Source organism: Arachis stenosperma, chromosome 5 (genome assembly GCF_014773155.1).
Source record: "Arachis stenosperma cultivar V10309 chromosome 5, arast.V10309.gnm1.PFL2, whole genome shotgun sequence".
Taxonomy (NCBI): Eukaryota; Viridiplantae; Streptophyta; class Magnoliopsida; order Fabales; family Fabaceae; genus Arachis; species Arachis stenosperma.
In genome coordinates this window covers 7,045,563-7,068,077 of record NC_080381.1, presented here as the reverse complement: position 1 = coordinate 7,068,077, position 22,515 = coordinate 7,045,563, and the positions used below count along the sequence as shown (strand labels likewise).

General features: G+C 33.4%; 2 protein-coding genes across 3 annotated transcripts; one reads left to right on the top strand and one right to left on the bottom strand.

Annotated features, from left to right (window-relative positions):
- The first annotated feature begins 6,493 nt into the window (after window positions 1-6,493).
- On the top strand, window positions 6,494-8,873 carry LOC130983215 (protein SHORT-ROOT-like). Its single transcript, XM_057907408.1, has one exon. It carries the CDS (start codon window positions 6,853-6,855, stop codon window positions 8,353-8,355), a length of 1,503 nt encoding a protein of 500 aa, XP_057763391.1. The 5' UTR covers window positions 6,494-6,852; the 3' UTR covers window positions 8,356-8,873.
- A 5,825-nt stretch (window positions 8,874-14,698) lies between these two features.
- On the bottom strand, window positions 14,699-18,859 carry LOC130982783 (uncharacterized). Of its 2 annotated transcripts, none has more exons than XM_057906866.1 (3): window positions 18,444-18,859; window positions 17,598-18,182; window positions 14,699-15,919 (listed from the first exon to the last, which is right to left on the bottom strand). In XM_057906866.1, the coding sequence occupies exons 2-3, from the start codon at window positions 18,150-18,152 to the stop codon at window positions 15,059-15,061; spliced, it is 1,416 nt and encodes a 471-aa protein (XP_057762849.1). In that variant the 5' UTR covers window positions 18,153-18,182; window positions 18,444-18,859; the 3' UTR covers window positions 14,699-15,058. The 2 variants fall into 2 exon arrangements, with proteins under 2 accessions (XP_057762849.1, XP_057762848.1); XM_057906865.1 differs by having other exon boundaries at window positions 14,700-15,919; window positions 17,598-18,213; window positions 18,444-18,858.
- Window positions 18,860-22,515: the final 3,656 nt, after the last annotated feature.

The following is a 22,515-nucleotide window of genomic DNA, read 5'->3' as shown; positions in this document are numbered from 1 at the left end:
TCATAGACTCGAGGATGCCACATTTGTCATCTTCATATTTAGGGGGCAAACTGTTCATAAATCATTATTACAATATAGAGAACATTTTACAAAATTATGATTATGCCTGGGCCAGTGCCCTACTGATACAGTGGAGAACGAAGAAGAGACTAGACTTATTGTAACGGTTAATATTCAAATTTGTATTTTAAGGATAATCTGTTTTTTAAAATTTTTTAGTTATATTAGTTCATGGAAAATATAATGGTAAGTCAAATTAATTCTTCTATTAGTTAAACGATATCATATTATTTATCGTATGTTATAACAATGGAGCAATATCGTTACACCGTAAAGTATATCTTTCAAAAAATGACTGCTAAATATGTTATAACATATATCCGGGAAATTTTACGTAGATGTGATTAGTAGTATGCCAATTCATAAACAAATAATGGTTTGCTTCCATGATTTTAATATTAGTTGTGAAACTTATCTTCGTGGTATTTAAGATTAAAGTAGTAAATTATGAAAGTGACATACTATAACAAAATTATAAATAATGTTTGTTCTTCAATCCCTTCTAGAGTCCAAACCACAACTAATTAGTAGTTTAGTGGCATAATTGAGGAAGTGACATATCAACCATATGATATCCTTTAAATGTTAGATAGCTTTCAATATAAAGAAATGGGATATGTATTGGTTCCGCTCAACAAAGGAAAAAAAAAAAGAAGAAAAAGTGGCCAAGTTAAGCGGTAAGTGTGTCTCGTCTGTTTTTTTTTTTATCCGTTGACTGGGAATTAAAGATAAGGGTGTTTAACTAGTAGCAATGTTTGTGGTTAATTTCATGAAATAATTTAATCTAATTAATATAGTTCTATTGATTGTGGTTTAATTGGGAGGGAGGTCCTCCTCGCACACTGTTAGCTTAATTGGTTGAGTAGGAAAGCAAAACAATGGACCCGTTCCCACTCAACCCCACCCTCACTACTCACTAGTAAGGGGGCAAGAAAAGAAAAGGGAAAAAAGCAAAAGCTTCTGAAAGCACCCTTTTTCCCATTTATATATGTATGACCATGGAATTCAGTATGTGCAATAACCTGTCTGATCCTGTCCGAGATTAATGGCCGAGGGTATATAAGGGAAAAAGAATAGTATGTTATTTGAGTATAGTCATTATTATTGTTATTATTATTATTATTATATTGTTCTGTTATTATTGAATGGGACATGAACTTTAATCATAAAGAAATTTATATTCAATCTAATAATAAGAAGCGTAGCAATTCTCAAGACAAAAACAATTGCCTAGAAGAACTTGAAGGCCCACTTAAAATCAGGGGAACAAAGGGTTCAAACATGGATTTTCCCTAATGATTGATGAAGAAAAACCAAAGAAGGCGCATTGCAAGTTTCCAGAAAAGATCACACCTCAACTTAATTAATTACTTAATAACCAATTGGCACAACATAATAATAAAATAAGATAAGTTGTTTATACCGAAGGCGCTGTCTAATAATATTAATAACAATAATGTCTAACCAAAGAAAAATCAGACGTCGACACACCGAAACCCCCCTCAAGGAACAATATATAGGTCATACAATAAGAGCAGAGACGTGATGTTTTTTTCTTTTCTTAAAAAAAGAAATGCGATGTCAATTTGTGATGAGGCTAGTCTGGGCCACAAAGGATGAAGTAACTTTTATTATAATGTAACAAGTAACAAGTGTTAAGGGGGGAATAGACTTATTGATAGGGAGGCTGAAAACAAAGCAAAGAGTAAAGTAGAGGATGAGAGGAATAGTTGGGTTGGTTTGGTCATGAAATAAAATTTGAAGGAAGGAAGTGGGGTATGTAGGTAAGGTAGGTAGGGTGGATTAGTGCGTGGTTATAAAAGAATGAATGAAATAGAAATACTCTTAGAAGAGTAGTAGTAGTAGTAGTGCAGATAAAGTAAGAAGGCATGCCCTAGAACTTGGAGAAGGAGTGCATTTTGGTATTAGAGTACAACATTATTATAAGAGTGACACAATGATGTGGTATGGGATTATGTAAATGTAAATGTAAATAGTATAGAAAGAAAAGGGGGCAGAAATAAAGTTGGTGGGAATTTTGGCAGTGTTTGGAGAGGGATTAGGAGGCAAGGAACGTGGTGATGAGAGATGATAAGTGGGTTTGATGAGGATCATTCACGCCGGCAGCTTTTCTCTCTCTCATCCCAATTGGCACTTTCGCACGCCTGCTCCCACTCATCAAATTCTTGCAATTTTTATTTCTATAACCATATCAAATATGTGAATTTTTTTATTTAAATTAAATAAATATAAAATTTACGAAAATACATAAAATATAGAATAATTATCTAAATATACAACATAATACATTTTAAGTACTAAGAAAAAAATAAAAAAAATAACATATTTTGGGTATTCAGACCCCAATTTATAATGTAATCACGGTTGGCATATCTTGAGTGCACCCAAGATACGTATAACGTGAAGAAACGGATATTGAGCATTTGAGATGCGTTCAAACGCTAATCCAAAATATGCTCAAAAGCGTAATGTGGGTCACAAAACTTGAGATATGGCCGGAGGCATATACAAGGCCACAATAACTGAGATTTTCATGCATTTGAATGATTTTTAAAAATTTTGTAACTTTATAACACCTTAAATTCGAGTTTCTGAAGTACATATGACCCTGACAATATGTTCACGACAAAGACATTAGCCGATTGAATGTGACTTGGTACATAGTTGGAGTTTTAGATTTTGAGGTTAGTTTTTTTTCTTCCATTTTCGTTTTTGGTAAACAATTAGTTTAGGTATTTAGGCTTTATTAATTTAGTTAATGTGTTAGGTATTTTGATTTTGTTAGTTAGAAGTTCTATTAACTTAGGTAGGTATAGTATGTTTTAATATTTTATATAAATAATTTTAACTTAAGTTAAATAAATATAATAGTTAAACGTAAATTAATATATTAGTTAAATTAAATAAATATATTATTCAAATAAAATATTTGTTACATCAAATTTTTTTATTAAAAATTATCGTTGGATTGAAGTCATCTAAAATATTATCAGTTAATTTAAAATAGTGCAACATGAATAATTTATTTTTTAAATCTTACTTTATTTTTCTTATAATTATTTAATACTATGAATATTAGTAATGAATATCAATGTTGTATGGAATATAATATTTTTTAAAGGATATTTATCTATTAGATTTACAATACTTAATAATTATTAAATATAATTAATGGTTTAAAAGAGATTAATTTGCAAAAGTAAATGTTGCGACTACTGCAAGGGCTTTGGTTACTGTTGTCAGACCGTGTGATCTTGGGTCTCCTCCTGCTGGATATCATATTGTCTTATATCAGGGAGGCGGGATTTGGACATGCAATAGAGTTGAGGGATTTCATATTTGACAATTTCTTGATCTCTGCATTTGTCGAGTGGTGGAGGCTTGAGACCCACAGCTTCCACCTTTCATGGGGTAAGGTTAGCATTACGCTTCAAGATGTTGCATGCCTAACATCTTGGTCTGCACACTGAGGGTAAGCCAATTGAGGGTTGTATCAGAGACTTTTAGAAATACCATAGACACCCCATGTTGGAGTGGGTTGAGGATTTACTTGGTGCTAGGGAAGCAGATTTTTGATTTGAGAATGACCTGGCTGAAGAACATGGTTTCGCACATTTCAACTGGGGCAGATCTGGAAACACTCCATAAATATGCTAGGTGCTACTTGATGATGCTTATCAGAGACTTTCTTTTCATGGACAAGTCAGCTACACTTGTTCCTTTGAAATGGTTACCGTTGCTAATGGATTTTGATCATTGCAAGTAATTGTAAAAAGATTTGATATATAATGATAAACCATATTTAATAATATGTAAAACATACATTCACCAGAGTCAATTTGCACTAATTTAAACCAAGCATACCTAAACCTAAACTATAAATAATAACTTATCATGGATCCAACTTTAAAATATTGGGACATCTTTGTCTAGTGTGCCCCTCTCTTCGACAAAGACTACATCTTTTCTCTGTACGTTCTACAGCATCCATCTCATTCTGCAATCGAGTAGATATTGGCTTTCCTGTTGCCTTTCGATGCATGGAGGGGTTAGGCTTCAGTCGTGCACCATACTATGTAGGCCATATCTTCTCGTCCGGAATCGGCGAAAACTCCATCTCATAAATCTTGATAATTGAAGCCATCTTATATACGGGGTCGACCAGGTTCTTCCACTCGATGCTTGCAGCTGCACATACTACAAGTACATGACGACAAGGATAATGCAAAGACTGAAATAATCCACAGTCGTATATACGCGCATGAAGTCAAACGCGATATAAACTTTGGCACCATCCTTTCATCGGCTCCACCTCCTCCACACTAAATACGGATGTCCTACCATCACAGTGGGTGACTTTTATCACCGGCAGACTCACCATTCGATTGTTGTGGCCTTAATTATGATTTTGACTATATTTTGGATGTTGTGACCCGCATTGGAATATTAATATCTTGGATACTGAGAGTCTAATCAGCATTTGAATACATTTCGAGTTACCTATTTATTAACATTATACGTATTTCGAATACACCTAAAATACGTCAATCATCATTGCACCTGAAATCAGAATTTGAATATTCGAGATATGCTTATTTTTAGATTCTTCGTTTAATATCTGAGATGTGGTACGTGAAGTATTTAAGTAATTACTTTATACTTTATGTATTTTCGTAAATTATATATTTATTTAATTTAAATAAAAAAAATTTAAATATGCATGATCATTTTTTTCTTATATTTATTCTGACTTCATTTTTTTTATAAAAAAACAATATTTATACATATTTAAAGATATATATACTTTAATTTATGGCAAAAGATTAATTGTAAGTTTCACTTAATTTTTATTCATTTACTTTTTTTATTTTTAAATTAAGAAGTTTGTGAAGTATAAGTAATTATTTGTCTAATTATTATTATTATTAGTACTATTACGTGTTCTAACAACACATATCAAGATTACCATCGATAGAAATTCTTAAATATTTTATTTTAATAAATACACAATTAATATATTAAAAATTTTATATTTATATTTTTTTAAAATTTTAATTAATAATTTTAATTTGTGTCTTTATAATAAATATTAATCAAATTTTTATTATTATAAAATAAGATGTGTGTTTCATTTAAGAGTACTAATATAATGCACAACATTTTAAACATATTCTCATTCACTCTAATATAACAGAATAATTAAATATGTTATAGTAGAATAATTAAAATTTTTTATAATAGTATAATTAATCAAGTGTTTTATATATTTATGTAATGTGATTGTTTATTTAAAATGTGACTTTTAATCTTGTGATAGTAAAATGATAAGTATCAAGTGAGTAGATAAAAAATATATTTAAATATCAATAATAAAGAAATAAAAAGGAAGATAAAAGTAAAAGCTCCCTCTTCTCTTGCTACCTTTGCTCACAGTCACACTTTCTTATTTCTTATCTTTTGTCAGTCAGAATTCTATTCTAAGCATCAGCTGGGCCACGAGCCTCCCCACTGGAGTTAAATTACAAATAAATGATTTTATATTAATTTTCTATATAGTGTTCTTGTAAATCATCCATAATATAAAACTATTTTTTATTAATTATTTTTAATATCAAAAGTAAAAAGATATAAAAAAAAGCGCGCACACACAATTATATATACAATCCCGCTACGTTATCAACATCATTTCTGCTAACATCTGCCAACTCTTATTTATAATTGTGTTTAATGGAAGTGTCTTTGTAGATGTGTTTAATAAAAATGTCTTTTTTATAGCTGTGTTTTAATAGAAGTATCTTTATAAATATATTTTTGGATGTGTCTCTTTATATATGTGTTTAAAATATAATAACTAATTATTATTGGCAATAAATTGGCAGATAATATGTTGGTATCCTATACTTTTCTTTATATATATATTGCATATAATATTCCTTTAAAATTATAACATGATTGCAATTAAAACTTTGAATATAACTTAAATGTTAGGTAAAAATTCATATCTAGTTATTTTTATATAAAATTATTAATTGAGAATTATTAAATAATTTGGGATATTTAGATAAAAACCATTTTAACTATCTTCATGAATCAGTTGAAAATTTTATAGATTTTAAGTATTGAATACCTGATCAACTTAATCAGGTTATTTTATGGATATAATAAGTTAATTAGTTATAATGTCCCACAAAGCAATATATAACACCTGCTTACAAAGTCTCCCCTTGACGTCTCATATTTCTGAGTCAATCCCTTCTTTCGATGGGCATACATATTAGTATTTTGCTTTTGAAAAGAGAATCCAGTGTCTTGGTCCGAATAAAAAGAGAAAAATATTATGGGTCTATTTTTGTATATATTTTATTTTTATTTAGAAAAATTATGGATATGAGTATAAATATATGATATTTTAGAAAAGAAAAGAAAAGCAAAGCAACCCCACTTCCGTTTCCGCCCCCCGCGCATCGATTGCGCAAAAAAGAGAAGAATTTAAAGTTTAAACGAGTCCATTATATTTTGTTTCACCCTTGAATTCTACTACAAGTAGGTTCTATGTATGACCCCTTTTTCCCCCACCTGAAATAAAGAGATAGAAGAGCAAAGGGGGTAAATAAGTAGCTAGAATCCGAATACAAATCCAAATCCAAACAAGTAGTTGTATGAGTAGTGCAGAGAGTGTTAGTTAGTAGGTTGCGCAGTGAGACGCAACAAACCAAACAGAAAGCGCTCAAAAATATATTGATGTGGGGTGGGTCTCCTACTTATTGTTAAATGGATACATTGTTTAGAGTAGTGAGTTTTGAAGAATACCAACAACAGCAACAAGTTGAGTTAGATCAGTCTCTCAACTCCACCACCACTACCACTACTTCCAGCAGCTCTAGATCCTCCCGACACAACTATCACCACTACCAACAACAGCAACAAGACGAAGAATGCTTCAACTTTTTCATGGATGAAGAAGACCTCTCCTCGTCTTCTTCCAAGCACCACTACTATCCCTATCACTCTCAATCCCATCCCCACACTTCCACTCCTCCCGCCACCATCCTTACGCCCAACGACTTCTCCCACTCCTTCGACTTCAACCTCCAATTCTCATCAAACACCAAGTGGGCCACCGACATCCTTCTCGACGCCGCGCGTGCTCTTGCCGACAAGAACACCGCCCGTCTCCAGCACCTCATGTGGATGCTCAACGAGCTCAGCTCCCCTTACGGCGACACCGAACAGAAGCTCGCCGCCTACTTCCTTCAAGCGCTCTTCAGCCGCATGACGCATGCCGGTGATCGAACCTTCCGAACATTAACCTCCGCCTCCGATAAGACCTGCTCCTTCGAATCAACCAGAAAGACGGTGCTCAAGTTCCAAGAGGTGTCTCCGTGGACGACCTTTGGACACGTGGCAGCCAATGGCGCAATCTTGGAGGCTTTGGAAGGTGAAACAAAGTTGCACATAGTTGATATCAGCAACACCTATTGCACTCAATGGCCAACGCTATTTGAGGCCTTGGCCACTCGCTCCGACGACACCCCGCACCTCAGGCTCACAACCGTCGTCGTAACAACTGCTCACGGCGGATCTGTCCCGGCGGCGCAGAGGGTCATGAAGGAGATAGGTGCCAGGATGGAGAAGTTTGCCAGGCTCATGGGAGTTCCGTTCAAGTTCAACGTCGTTCACCATTCCGGCGATCTCTCCCAGTTCGATTTCGGGGAATTGGACATCAGGGACGACGAGGCGCTGGCCGTTAACTGCGTCAACTCGTTGCACTCGATCGCCGCGGTTGGGAACCGCCGCGACGCGGTGATATCGTCGCTGAGAAGGCTTCAGCCCAGGATCGTGACGGTGGTGGAGGAAGAAGCCGATTTGGACGTTGGTTTGGAAGGATTCGAATTCGTGAAAGGGTTCCAAGAATGCTTGAGGTGGTTTAGGGTTTACTTTGAGGCGCTGGAGGAGAGTTTTCCGAGGACAAGTAACGAGAGGCTGATGCTGGAGAGGGCGGCGGGGAGGGCGATGGTGGACTTGGTGGCGTGCTCGGCGGAGGAATCGTCGGAGAGGAGGGAGACGGCGGCGAGATGGTCGCAGAGGATGCATGGATCGGGGTTCAATACGGCGTCGTTTAGCGAGGAAGTATGCGATGACGTTAGGGCGCTGCTGAGGAGGTACAAGGAAGGGTGGTCAATGGTACAGTGCTCGGATCACGGCGGAATGATGCTGTGGTGGAAGGAGCAGGCGGTGGTGTGGGCCAGTGCATGGAGGCCCAGCTTCACGTAGTGCTGATCGATCATCACTCTCTTCTTTTGGCACGTGGCTTCAGCTTTCTGGTTCGGTTCGGTTCGGTTCCATTGGGTTGGATTGGGAGGTTAGAGCGTTCTTTCAGTGATGGATTTTATTTTCTTTTCTTTTTGAGTTTGGTAAGTAAGACATGCAATAGGATTAGTTAGCAAAAAGCTGGGGTACGCTGGTGGGATCAACGGGGGGAGTTTGCTTGTATTAAAAAAAAAAAAAGAATGAAGCAAATTGATTTTCATTATTAACTTTTTGTGATTATTTTTTGTTTTCTTTAGTTAAACTATTATGAAGGAAAGTTTATGGTCTCTGCATATATGTGTATGAATCAATTCTTCAAAGTTATATGTTCATCTCGTTCTCGCAGGTATGCGTATCCTCATTTAACTGATACAGCACTCACTCACAATTTCATAAGGAGCATATGATCTATTAAAAATGTTTTCGAGCTCCAGAAAAGTTCCATAATATCATTTGATTGAACTTTTTAAAAATATCCGAATCAGTTTGTTCCTTTCATCCAATATATCTTGTTAATTGCAGTTTAGTTACAGTTTAGGTTTTAGTCTTTTTGTATTTTCAGTTAAATTTGAAGTCCTATACTGTTCAGTTGTCCTTCTTTTATAAATACTCACCAAAAATAATTCCTAACTTTATTATTTATTTCAAATATTGTCATAAAACAATTTCTCAAACATCATCATCTTTTTAATTTATTCTAAAGTCTTGGTCCTTTCCTTGATTCTCTTCTCTAATCCTCTTTGTTAAACTTGAGACCAATAATTAATTAAAATAATAATGACCTCCCAACTGTTGTCGGTTTATTGTTTTTAGTTTATATTATTTATTTAGTTTTTGTTTTAGAATTTTTTTAAATAAATAAAATAAAATTTTATTTATTTACTAAATTATACTATTTATAACATTTTTACCAAAATTCATTATATTTCTTATCTCGTTTATAATGTAGACAAAATAAAATTGCACATATCTCGTTTACACTGTAAAGGAGATAAGACACAATACGATGTGGCCTTATTATCATGTTTGTACACGTAGTATGTAACGGCTTTATCTCGTTTACAGTGTAAAGGAGATATGTATAATTTTATTTCGTAAACGAGATAAGACTAAACGCGACCTATATATACAATTCGTTTACAATGCCTTTTGGATAGATTTTCATTCATTTCTTCAACTTTCCTCTAATTTCTACCCTCTTCTAACTATATTATCGACTTACTCAATGAATATGACACGCGTAGATGCACATGATCCGAACATTAACCGACTGAACGCGACATGACACATTGCGGGGGCAGCCAACTTTGAGGTTAGTGCTTTTTTTCTGTATATGTTAGAACATATATGTGTAGCCATACTTAGGGTAATTTTATAAAATTAGTATACAACACACATTTGGTAGATGAATATATTGTTATGAAGGGTTGATATGAAATAATTTTAGGTATTAGTTAAATTAAGTTTTTAAGTAAATGTTATTCATTTTATTTTTATTTAAAGTAAGTTGATAGGTAAATATTAGGTGATTAAGTTATTAATTATTTAAGTAAATATCTTTATTTTTGTTAATTTATTAACTAAATGTTTATTAATTTAGCATTAATTATTTAAGTCAATATTTTTATTTAAATCAATTTATTAACTATATGTTTATTAATTTTAGTTATTAATTAATTAAGTTGTGCATGTGTCTCCCTTTTCTTTCTAACAAACAAATGCTGCAACCTCTCATAAGTGCATCGCATAACGGCTGAAATCGATAAATAACGTGTACCCTTAAGAACTGCATTCATGCATTTGAAGAAGTTCGTTGTCATGTGTCTAAATTGGTGATTGCCATCGTGGTGTTGTAGTCAGATTTTTTTGTTGAGCCTACCAGCCCAGTCTGTCATTTCTCGCGACAAATCTCTCAGGGCATCCATGTACTACTCGTACCCAACCTAGCTTGGACTATAAGTAGCATTTATGAGATATTGCTTTTCCTCGACAGATTTTAAATGAGACATGAAGTCCGCAGTCATGTATCTGACATAATAAACACGTTCTAAGAGGCTGTCAACCACTATCATCGGCTCTTAGCCACTATCACTGGCTCTCAGTGCAGCCTTGATAGTCTAAGATCTATCAGAAATAATTAACAAGTCATCTTGTGGGATCACATATCGTCTCAGATTGGTAAGGAAGAAAGATATGGACTTCGTGGTCTCAAACTCAACAATTGCAAAGGCTATAGGAAGGATATTGCTGTTACCGTATTGTGCCACTGCAATTAGCAAAACACCATCATATTTACTAAAAAAATGCGTACCATCGACAGAGAGGAACGGCTTGCAATGCTTGAAAGACTTCACACAAGCAAGGAAGGCACAAAATACTTTATCAAATATGCTACAGTTACGCACCATAAGGTGATCATCATAGTACGATACAGCTCTGAACTCACGTATCGTTCTGGGACAACAACTCTGCAGTGCTTGCAATAACCTCAACACCTTATTGTATGATTCCTCCCAATCACCATATATATGTGCAATAGCTTTTTGCTTCGCAATCCAGACATTTTTGTACGAGAGTTTGAAGTGATAGCTTTTCCTAACTGCACCTTGTAGAACATGGATGCTAACAAATGGGTTGTATTGTATCAACAACAGGATGACATTGCAGATGGTCTTGGGACATGGTGGGTGTTAAACATGTGTGCACTCTTTCAACCCTACGCACCTCCCTATCGAAATAACACATACATAGTTGGCATTTAATCCAAATATAATAATAGCAAAAATGAGAAAATACACCACGGTTAAACTTCAACTCACCAATATTTGAGATTCTGTCAGAGGACAACATGGAGACTCCAAGGGTAGGCTGCTGCATATCGCCGATAGTGCACATAGTACTTTAATCAATTTGACTCAACAACTCGGTACTCAACACTTCTGCGAATGTTATAATTCTTCACACCCTGCATTATTGCATCTCTGCTTCTAAACCTGTGGACAACTGAAACTCCATACCACCGTCTCTAAGTTGTAATCGTCTTCACTCGTATTAGAAAATGGAGTTTTCTTATGCATCGTGTCCAGATTCAATACCTCATAATGTCTGAGTACAACTGATAAGGCTGGAATTGGGTGTGGGATGGGCATAAGATACTGAACTGATGGTTCGACCGGCGTCTCTGGTACAAATTCCTCCTCTTCATCATCTTCGGAAGAACCACTGTCGTTGCTATCCGCAACATACTCCTCGTCGGAGTCCTCACCATCAACGTTTATGTCTTCCATTGGACTAGCAACGTGTAGCGGTGGTGGTGCGAGATGAGGGTCGTCCTGCACAAAATCCGACTGGCCAAATCCATCGCCTCCGACATCACATACTTCTACAGAGAGCTCCATCACTTGTTCTGCCATAATTCTCCTATAGATGTCAAACATGAGGCGCACATGCTCATCGCCATAAATTCAAAACAGACAAAACCAAAAAGCTCTATTTTCTATCGGTACTAGCAATCGATATCCCACCATTCCGATCTCTTTTCTCCCGCTACTACCAATGCTACCCAATATCAGACTTTTCAGCTCTGACGAAGAACTTGTCGGATACGCAACAGAATGGAATTCTTTCACTCAAATATCACGCCAGTATCACTGTTTCTCATATGCAATTGGGATATACACTTACAACCATATATCCACTACTACTAGATATTTTGGCTTATTTTTCGGAAGAAAAACGAAAGAGAAGAAGTAAAATATTTGTAGAGAACATAAAGGATTGCACATCCTTTTATAGCTATTGAAAATTTGTCGGAACATATCTCGTTTACATTGTAAACGTCATATATATTCACTGTATATCGTTTACAATCTAAACGAAATAAGAATACACGTATCTAGTTTACACTATAAATGAAATATATATATATATATCTATCTTGTTGAGTCTTATCTTGTTTATAGTGTAAATGAGATACATGTATTCTTATTTCGTTTACGTTGTAAACCAGATAAGAGATATGATGAATTTTGATAAAAATGCTACAAATTATATACTTTGGTAAATAAAATATTTTTTATTTATTTAAAAAAATCATTTGTTTTGTCATAATTAAAAACATAGAAATCTTTGATAACAAAAAAATTAACTAAAAACAGTCGGAACTTATCTTATTTATTATTTATTAATTATTATAATAATTAATAAATATTAAATAAAATAAATTTTAACTTTTTTTATTTTTCTAACGTTACTGTAAAAACAGTAACTTAGTTTTCGCATGCCAAAATAATTATTAGACGTCACAATTCAACAATTTAAAATGAAGCTCAAGCATATTGACTAAGTTCATGTAGGGTGGTAGTTGATCGTTGGAAAATATATTATCCAATCAGATTTGACCGGAGGCGAGCTTCATTTGCATAATTGTTTTGTTTTTATCATTATAAAGTAACCATCAAGCTAGACATAATTAAGATGGACAATGATCTGATCGATAATCTTGTATCTAATATTAAAATTATATAAGATCATTAATAGTAGTTAGCCTTACCCTATCAAATAATCTTTTATATGCCCAACACAAATGGTTCCAAAAAGAAATAGGGTTTGGTATTTTTGGCGTATGGAGATGATATCACCTTTAAGCATATTCATTCATTTATATAGTTTAATAAATAATAAAGATCATCATGGGATTTAATGACTAAGTAAATGTTCATCTGGTCATCCATAAAAGGATGTATAAAAAAAAAAAGAAACTAAAGAAGTGCATAAAAGAAGGTCTTTATCTAGTTTATGGGCAATAGAATCTTAGGACGGCCACCAAGTTGGGTTAATGCTTGTGGAATCTCATTAAAAGGTGTAAAGTCATTAGCGGGTTAAGGGGTTTTATTTTAGTGGCCAGCACGCTGTCTTTGAAATGGTCTTCTTCTATTTCATCTCTCTTTCTTTTTTATATATAATTTCCTCCCATGATGTATCCTCATTTTATATTCATTGTTGTATAGAAACAGAATAGTCATATTTGTATCCTTTCAAATAAATGTCAATTTAAATACTTGTTAAAATAATAAAATAAAAAGGAATATATGAAGAAATGCGTGCTTTTTTATATGACACACGTTTTAGCTTTAGCTTGATTAGGGCCCCACAAGACCCTGAGGTCTTTGATGGAGGGGTAAAGATAAGGGGAGAGGGGGGGCTCATATAAGAGGCTCCTTTTTCCCATGAAAGCTAATAAATTGTAAGTACATAAACAATGAAAAGGAAATAATATGAATAGTGGGTTCATCTTTTTAGGGTTGCATATCTTGAAGTTCTGATGAGACTTGCCCCCTCCACGTTAACACATCCACTCTTGCACTCTTTTACAACTTTTCCACCTCCTGATTTTTAAACATTTATAGTTGCTTTCTTTTGGTGTTTTTAAAAGGGAGTTTGATGCTGGCCCATACCTTCTTCTGCTGGTTTAAGCTTTAGTATCCTTTTCTATATCAGTGACAACGACCAGCTTATGCCTTTATATTTTTATGGGACCAGGGACAACAAACAAAGCTAACTCCAATGTATAATTTCATTCATTTCCAACCAATTCTATACTTCAGCATCTTTGCCTCTATCTCCCTCTTGTATTGTTTAATAATACGTTTTAGAAAAGAAATTCCTCTTTCCAATTTTATTTAATTAAAATATTATAGTTTGCTAATTCTAACATGATTGAATCATCAAGAAATAAAATAAGGATCAAGCTTGCTAGTTGCTATTGACAAATGGTTTTGTGATGTCTCGGGGTCTTGCATTGGGCCTATCTTGGTGGCTGTAAGTGCAATTGAAGAGCCCACATTATGTGGGCTAAGAAAATGGGCTCAATATTACTTTTAGCTAGCTAGTAAATAGTAATGTCTGAAATGTAATTAATTTGAATTGGTCTAATGGTCGGATGGATTGGACAACCCTCAATCTTAGGTATCACTACACCACATCCACACTACACACTCATCCACACAACAATAAAGGATTTCTTTTCAACTTGGTGCATACACCAAGATTCGAACCCGGATGTGGCTCGGTAGTCAATTTAAATAAGTGTCAGAATTTTGAATTTCACTTTGTGCATACAATAACCCATTAAATAAAAATATATGGATAACTCTACTTCACACCCCTCAATTGATTAAAGCTTTATCTCTAATCTCTTCTTTTTCTCTTTTCTTACCCTAATATTCATAACACACTTATGTTAAACCAATTTAGCAACTCCAGTTAAAGAAATTCCAATTTGCAAATGGCTTAAATTGTAACAAAAGATTGGACAAGAAATAGTCAGCATAAAGTATACTACAGAATAAAAGAATAGTTTGCACAAAGTATTACACAATGCCATGGCACAATCGATCAACAATGACGGGTTATTAGTAAATAGAAATACCAATCAAGTGGATAATCTTTCTCAATATACAAATATGCTCCCTCAGATTAAACTCAACATACCCTAAACTAAGACTGTGTTAAGCAGGTTGAAGTATCTGTGTCCGATTCTTGGAATTGGTGTGTCACCTCTCTCGGCAAGTGCTTGACATGCAACTCCGTAAGATATATATATATATATATATATATATATATATATATGTATTGAGACTTTATATATGACTGGAAATGTACAAAGCTACATAAATAACTTGAGTCCGGTCCAACCCTGAGGCAGTCTCCATTTTCTATGCCAGTAAATAGACACTCTTGACCACAATGGGAACTCAAAAGTGTACTCCAGAGGCTGATCAACAGGTCCTGCTACCACCAAAGGCAGCCACACATATCTTGAATCCCTTAAGTCAGCCGGGTTCCATCGATCGGCCATGAATATAAATAAACCTTGGAACCCAGGTAGAGGAAGCACAAAAGTGCTCTGAGCAAAGAATGTTGTAAGCCGAAACATGTTGTTTCCCACAATGCATGGATTTCCTATTGTTTCCCAAGGCCCCAATACTGAATCAGCTGCATGAGCCAGTGCCTCGTTAGGGGCCCAACCTGTGCAGCCTGATGTGATCATGTAGTATGTGCCCCGATGCTTGAATAGAGCTGGTGCTTCTCGGTGCTGTCCCACGAGAATCCTTCTCATGGTAGGTGTCACATTGAGATAATCTTCGGTTAGGGGACCAATGTGCAGTTCACTATTGTCTTCAGAGGAGTAGATTAGATATGCCACACCATCTTCATCTTTGAATACTGTCATATCCCTGCTTTCACATCCATGGGGCCTTTGGCTACCAAGATAATCAAAAGGGCCATCAGGTGTATCGCTGATGGCTACACCAACAGCTGCTTTGGTGTAGTTGCCATCATCAACATGCATCCACATCACATATTTTCCGGTCTTCTCATTATAGATCACTTTCGGCCTCTCAAGCACGTTAGACTTGTGCAGATCATGGGTCTCATCTGTTTCCTCTGCTGCCAATACAATTCCTTCATGTTTCCAGGTCCATAAATCCTTTGAAGAATAACAACCAACTCCAATGATGTCCACCTGACAGAGATAGAGATAAGGGCTAGAGTCATGCAAATCAAATAGTAGTAAATATGCAACATTGACTGAAGACAAGTACCTCTCCTCTGAAAATTGGAAGGTGAGTAAACTAATACTATAACCACATGATAAATAGTTTTTACCTCTGAATACACCCATAGATGGCAGAGCATGGTGATATAAGAAAAGTTCACTACATGTCCATAATAGAAGGAGAAAAAAGGGAAAGCAAACTCCTCTTGATGCAAAGAATATGATTTATATTGATATCTACTTGAGCATATTCAAAACATATTGGCTATTGTTCGCACCTTAGTTCATGTTAATAATAAGAAAATCAAACAAACTAATTGAATTCAGGCACAAGTTTTTCCTCAGCCACAGCACTATAACACTTCAGAACTAACTAGTTGAGAAGACGTGTCTGTCAATTAGTAGGGCAGATTTTGAGAGATGCAAAATATTTTCCTTGACTTCTGCTACCAATAAAGCGTTGACTGCTGGTTAAAAGAAGGTAGGATAAAGTATATTTTTTTCCTCGAAATTTGGCAAAAGTTTCAAAATATTTTTAAGTTTTATTTTGTTCCAATTTTGTCCAAAAAATTTTCGATTTGCATCAAATATATTAAAGGTTCAAAAAATTTAAGATCAATTCAACAATAATGTATAACAATTATGTTTGATTTGCTTATATTGAAGGTTGTTTTTATGTAATTGTTGTAGAATTGGTTCTAAATTTGTTGAAACAATAAAACTTAAAGAGGTACTTTTAAAATTTTTGCCAAATTTTAAAGACAAAAAGCATACTTTTCCCTACAAGGTAATAAGTAATAACACCGTGCTTAAGGCAAAAAGTCTGGCCTCTTTTTGTCTTGTGTGTGTGTGAAATATAGGACCATGTAAACCTCAGACATTGGACAACTTAGGTGAAGAAATTTTCTAGGATGATCATCATAGCAGAGGCCCTTATATCAATTGGAAGTAAAAACTTCTTGTTCAGTATTACAAACTAATAGTCAGTGAAAAAGACTAGGCATAGAACATTAGAACCTATGCAATCTCAGTTGTGACAGAAGGCTTCAACATCTCGGAAAAGGGACCATCTAAGTTCTGTCACCATACTTAAAAGGGATAGAGTCTGTTAGGCTTCTATCTCTTGTGATGACATTGTTTTTAACTAAATGCTTAATATGTTAGTATTTGCAATTCATCCAAAATGGAATGGTCTCTTACATTTGCTAATATTGTCAGCTGACAAAATTGAAAGGGCATCATCCACTTTTCGTAGATTAACAACAAAACAGAAGTCTTATGCCAAAATAAGCATATCAAGTACCAAATAAGACCATTGAAACAAGTACCATGTCTACTCATTTATTGATAATACTGTATGAGAATGTCCAGAACCTAAGATGCAAAAGTTACTTGGAATGGATTTGAAGAATACAGCCTTCAGACAATAATCTAACAAGTTATATATGCATGTATAAGAAGCAGCAATCATTTTCTGCTTATTTGGAAATCTCGTCATTTATCTTTTTTCCCAAAAAATACTAAACAGGAAACCAAGTTAACATTGCAATTTGTAGAAAAATGCTAGCCACTTCAACTACCATAAAGCAATTGAACCACAAGGGCAACCATTAACTTTGATTAAAACAGAAGTTCACTAAATTACCCGAGCAGGTCCTTCCTTGTGAACATGGTAGGTGGGCCCATCTTTATATTCACCATACCAATAATATGTCCTTGATCCTTTATCATAAAGAATGCCCCCTCCATGGGCTTGGATAGGATTTCCATCAGTATCCAACCAAATTCTCCCAGGGTAGTAGTAATTACTATCATTCCCAGCAGCCTGATTTGGATCTAGAGCTATCTTATGACCCGGAAAAAATACATGTCTAAGTTGGGAATTTTCATCCAAGAATTCATCAACCAATGTGGTTTTTCGTTTAGGTCTGCGCTTGGCCGCCCGAGGGGACCTCTTTCCCCTTGGTGGGGGAATCTGAACATCTTCATCTTCCAATTGTTGAAGTTCCCGGAATTGGGGATGATGAGTCACATGCAATTGAGACAATCTGCCATCTCTATCTTCATGAAGAATATAAGAATACAAATGAAGCAAAAGAAGGCATCCTATCAAACTCCATAACACAGCAGGCGTACAACACCTGCTCCAAGAATTACAGCACAGGTTTGTTGATTTCCTGTATTTACTCCTTGTCCTCATTTTCTCTTCCTCTTAATCTTGGGGATTATGCTGCAATTAACAAAATGCAACCTATGGAAACCTGATAACAGTAACCAAGTACAACACACCAACATTTAAACTACATGTCAGGAAAATTGAAAGCACTATGCTACTATTTCATTACCCTAGTCGATGCCTAAATATCTACAATCACTATGAATTGAAGAGTTGTACTGCAAAATTTGCAATTGCACCTCATATTTTAGATCCAATCACTGAGAAAGGCATCAATGATAGAAAGCAACTAATTAGGAAGAAGAGTGAGCTGACCTGGAGCTATGAAATGAGCACAAGTCTCCGACATGCGGTTCTGTTGGTGGCGGTTTCTCGGCAGTTTTGGATCTGGGGATGTGTGAGATTTATGAAATATGATACTGATTTTGCAACCAAAGAAGTTGTTTCTTAATCTCTGCAACTGACTCACTCACTGGATGCCTTTTGGTACCCACCACGGACACAGACAGGCCTAGAACAAAGAGGTTTGTTTCATTTTTTCTTTGCCTTCAATTCAAGCATTATATTCGGCAGTCAAACGTAGTAACAGTGTTAGTTCGTTGGTCGTGTTTCTCAATTCACATGAGCATTCACATAGATAGAAAGACACTTTTACTGTGCATTCATTTACTGTTGGTTATCCAGTAACAATGTGACAGTTAGCGACGATAAAGTACTGTACTATTCACATGGAGTAGGAGATTATTTGTTCAACTATTATTGTGTGCATCAATCATCATAATTGGTTGGAATGTTGACTTCCACCCACCATGTCTCACTTTTTAAATGCACAAAAATGTATACCGTCTCTTGTGGTATTACTATTAACAAAAATAAATACATAAATAATACTTAAGTAGTTAAGTGGAATATTTATCCGATTAATTTTTAAAAATGTTATTTATATACTAAAATTAGTTACTAAACTAATTATTAATGTATTTGTATATAACTATATATAGTTTAATTTATTTTTATATTTATTTATATTTTAATATATATTTTATACTAGTAACTGATCTTAATAACTAATTTTAATATATACTTAACATAGTTGATTAATTTTATATTTTTTCTCTGAGTTACTTTGGTCATGATAAATTATTTATTTCCTTTTCTTATTAAATACTCTTATTTATTACACAAAAAATATTACGTGTTAATTTTAAATAACAATATCCTAAACATTAGAAAAATTATATTACTACTTTTTTTTATAATATCCCTATACACATTATTTTTTTTAGATTGTAGGAGTAATAATATTTATTTCTGTATAATAAGTCTAGTGAAAGTATAATTCGTATCTTTTATTTGAAGTAGAAGAGACATACGTTGACTCTCAAAGAACTAGTGGTGATGAACACCTACAAAAACATTTGACGCTCAAATAAAAGAGTATGAGATGAGTATAATGTGTATTCAGAATGAATAATGTACCTTTTTTATTTTAGATTTTTCTTATTTATAAAATGTTTGATTTTGAACGTGTTATATTTTAGTTACTAAATTGACCTATTATTGCAGAGCTGTTGGGAATGTTAACCTGATTTTTTTATAATCACTCCTAAACGTTATTTGAGCTTATGCTAAAAAGTCTGCTAAAAGAGAAAAATGCATACTTTTGATTTAACATGTTTTATTTATATAATTCCAAATTATAAGTAGTGTAGGTCAATGTATTAGTAATAGATCATGACCCCAAGTTTAATATGTGATATTTTACAATAAGACAAATAAAACTTAAATAATTTTTCGACCTATAAATTAACATTATAATAATAAGTGGTAACTCCTCAAACTCAACTTGTTGTACTTGAAAAATAATAAGTATGTTAGCGAGAAGAGTCTAAATTAAATAAAAAAAATTAAGAGTTATTATAAATAATAATAATATGGTGAGGTCCAAGTTTGACTTGTTTTTTTTTTTAAGAAGTGTATTGAGATTTTATGAAAATCGAGTTATAACTTGATAGAATATGAAAGAGATGCAGTTTGTGTTATAATTCGGAGATACGAGGATTAAGGATTAACCCCTTAAAATCAACTTGATAATCTTGAAAATAAAAGTGGTCAAACTTGTTATTAAAAAATGTGTTGCTTATATCACTGTATTTTTGGACGAGCTCAAAGTTGATTGGTTGTCGAATTGACCTTGACTAATAGATGTTGGATTGCTTTGACTGATTTCGACTTATAAATGCCGATTTGTTTGGAGTGATTCCGACTTATAAATGCCGATTTATTTGGTGTGATTCTAACTTATCATTGCCGATTTGTTTCAAATGATTTTGACTTATAGGTGTCGGCTTGTTTGGATTGATTTCGACTTATAATTACCGGTTTGCTAGAAATGATCCTGACTTATAATTGTCGATTTGTTTAAAATGATACCGACTTATAAATATCGGCTTGTTTGTATTGAGTCCGACTTATAACTGTCGATTTATTTTTGTATACCAACTTTAATATTGGTTTGTCGTAATATATGTAGTGTAGGAAAAATAGTAACCGAACCAAAGGCACAAATAATAACTAAAAATAAAGAATGATGAATATAAAAATAATTTATACTTATTGAGATTTACTATCTTAACATAGAAGGTACATGATGAAGTGTCTTGTTCCTCTAAGCAAAATCCAGTATGAAAAAAAATGTGAGCAAAAAAATAATACATCTTTGAATACTGACTTACAACTTAGCTATGGTATAATTTTAGAGATGTTGCGTTCCAAGTATCAGGCAGTTCTTTGCGTAATAGTGTTTAAAGGGTATAAGTCCCTTTACCGATCACTTTGCTTATTCAAAAAGGTCATTCTAGTCGTCCTCTTTTAATTAAGTTGGTTTATCAATTTGTTAAGTTTGTCTAAATTCTTCGATTTTTATAATCCAATTACTTTTTCTCGAAATTCTACTAAAATCTTCAACTTGGCGACATCAATAGTCTCTTAAAATTTGCCAAAGCAAATACCACTCTTAAAGACATGGAGGTGGACATCCGGATTGAAATTGAAAATCTTCATTGCTATCTTATTGAACCTTATCATATAGTCAAAGAGACTTCTATGTTAACCTTATTTGATTGTGCTAAGCTAGTTGGAATCATGGACATAGATTTTGGATACTGTAAAATTGTTGGTAAAAAAGTCGGGTCAGTTTTTAAAAAATAGAGATAGAACTTGCAGATAAAGATGAAAATTAAAATAAAATAGCACCATTTAAAAATGTGAAAAAAGAACGACGTAATATTGAGTTAAAAGTACCATTAAAAACATCATCGAATAACTCGGTCACCTGCCAAACTTCTACTCTCAGCGAATCATTCATAACCAATAATTCGGTTTCAATAGGAGGAAAAAGTGGATTGCTTTGCTTTTTCGACATTAATTATAACCTAAAGAGGGTAAAAAATCAAGAAGAGAAAATGATAATGGGGTTAGATTTAAACTCATGTCCCACGGTGGATATTAAATATTCTTGTGTAGTAAGTCTGACGATAGATATAATTTGTTCTATTTAGGGGTTGAGCTCTTTTTAATTTGGAGTGAAAAAGATATACGTCGGCTCTCAGAAAATTAGTGGCGGTAGACTTACAAAAATATTTTGACACTCGAGTAAAAAAAATGTAGGATGAGTATAATTTATTATTTTTAGCGAGCAATATTTAAAAATATAAATTAAAAATATGTTATTAAATTATTAAAATAAAAAAATTATATTAATAATTAAAATACTAATAAAAAATAATAAATTCTACTTGTATTTGTATTTTTTATAATTATATTATTGTAGCAACAGGAAAAGAAATAATAATGAATTGTATTGCTATTGAAATTATGTGTTGTCATACTTTTACTTCTAATAATGAGTTTGTAGTTTAAATAACTAAAATTTTAATTCAACTTTTAAAATTTTTTATATTATAATCATAAATAAGGTTAATTGATTTTAAAAATTTATATTAAATATAATAATTTTATGATTTAAATTATGTTATAATTTTATATATTTAATACATTTTTTAATTTTATGTAAAATTCTAATTTTCACAATTTAGTACCAATACTCAATTCAAGAAAAAAAAGATATAATTTTGTTAATATAATCACTAGAAGTATATACTTTCTTGTTATTAAATTTTTGAAAAAAATTCTTAAAAGAAATACTTACGAATTATTTTTTTTAAGTTAGAAATGAAATTTAAATATGAAATCTCTAGATAAAAAAAATATATCAATTGAGTTATAACTTGTTAACACTTACAAATTAAAACTTGATAACGTATAGTTAGCCTTTTTCAACAACTAATATATCTTGTGCCTGTTAAATTCGAGTAATACTAGTAAT

Bases quoted from the DNA above. Each gene is read 5' to 3' on its own strand.
- LOC130983215 (XM_057907408.1), top strand. From the start codon at position 6,853: ATGGATACATTGTTTAGAGTAGTGAGTTTTGAAGAATACCAACAACAG.
- LOC130982783 (XM_057906866.1), bottom strand. From the start codon at position 18,152: ATGAGGACAAGGAGTAAATACAGGAAATCAACAAACCTGTGCTGTAAT. The intron at 15,920-17,597 runs GTAATTTAGTGA...TATCTCTGTCAG, and splicing joins ACAAGGAAGGACCTGCTCGG to GTGGACATCATTGGAGTTGG.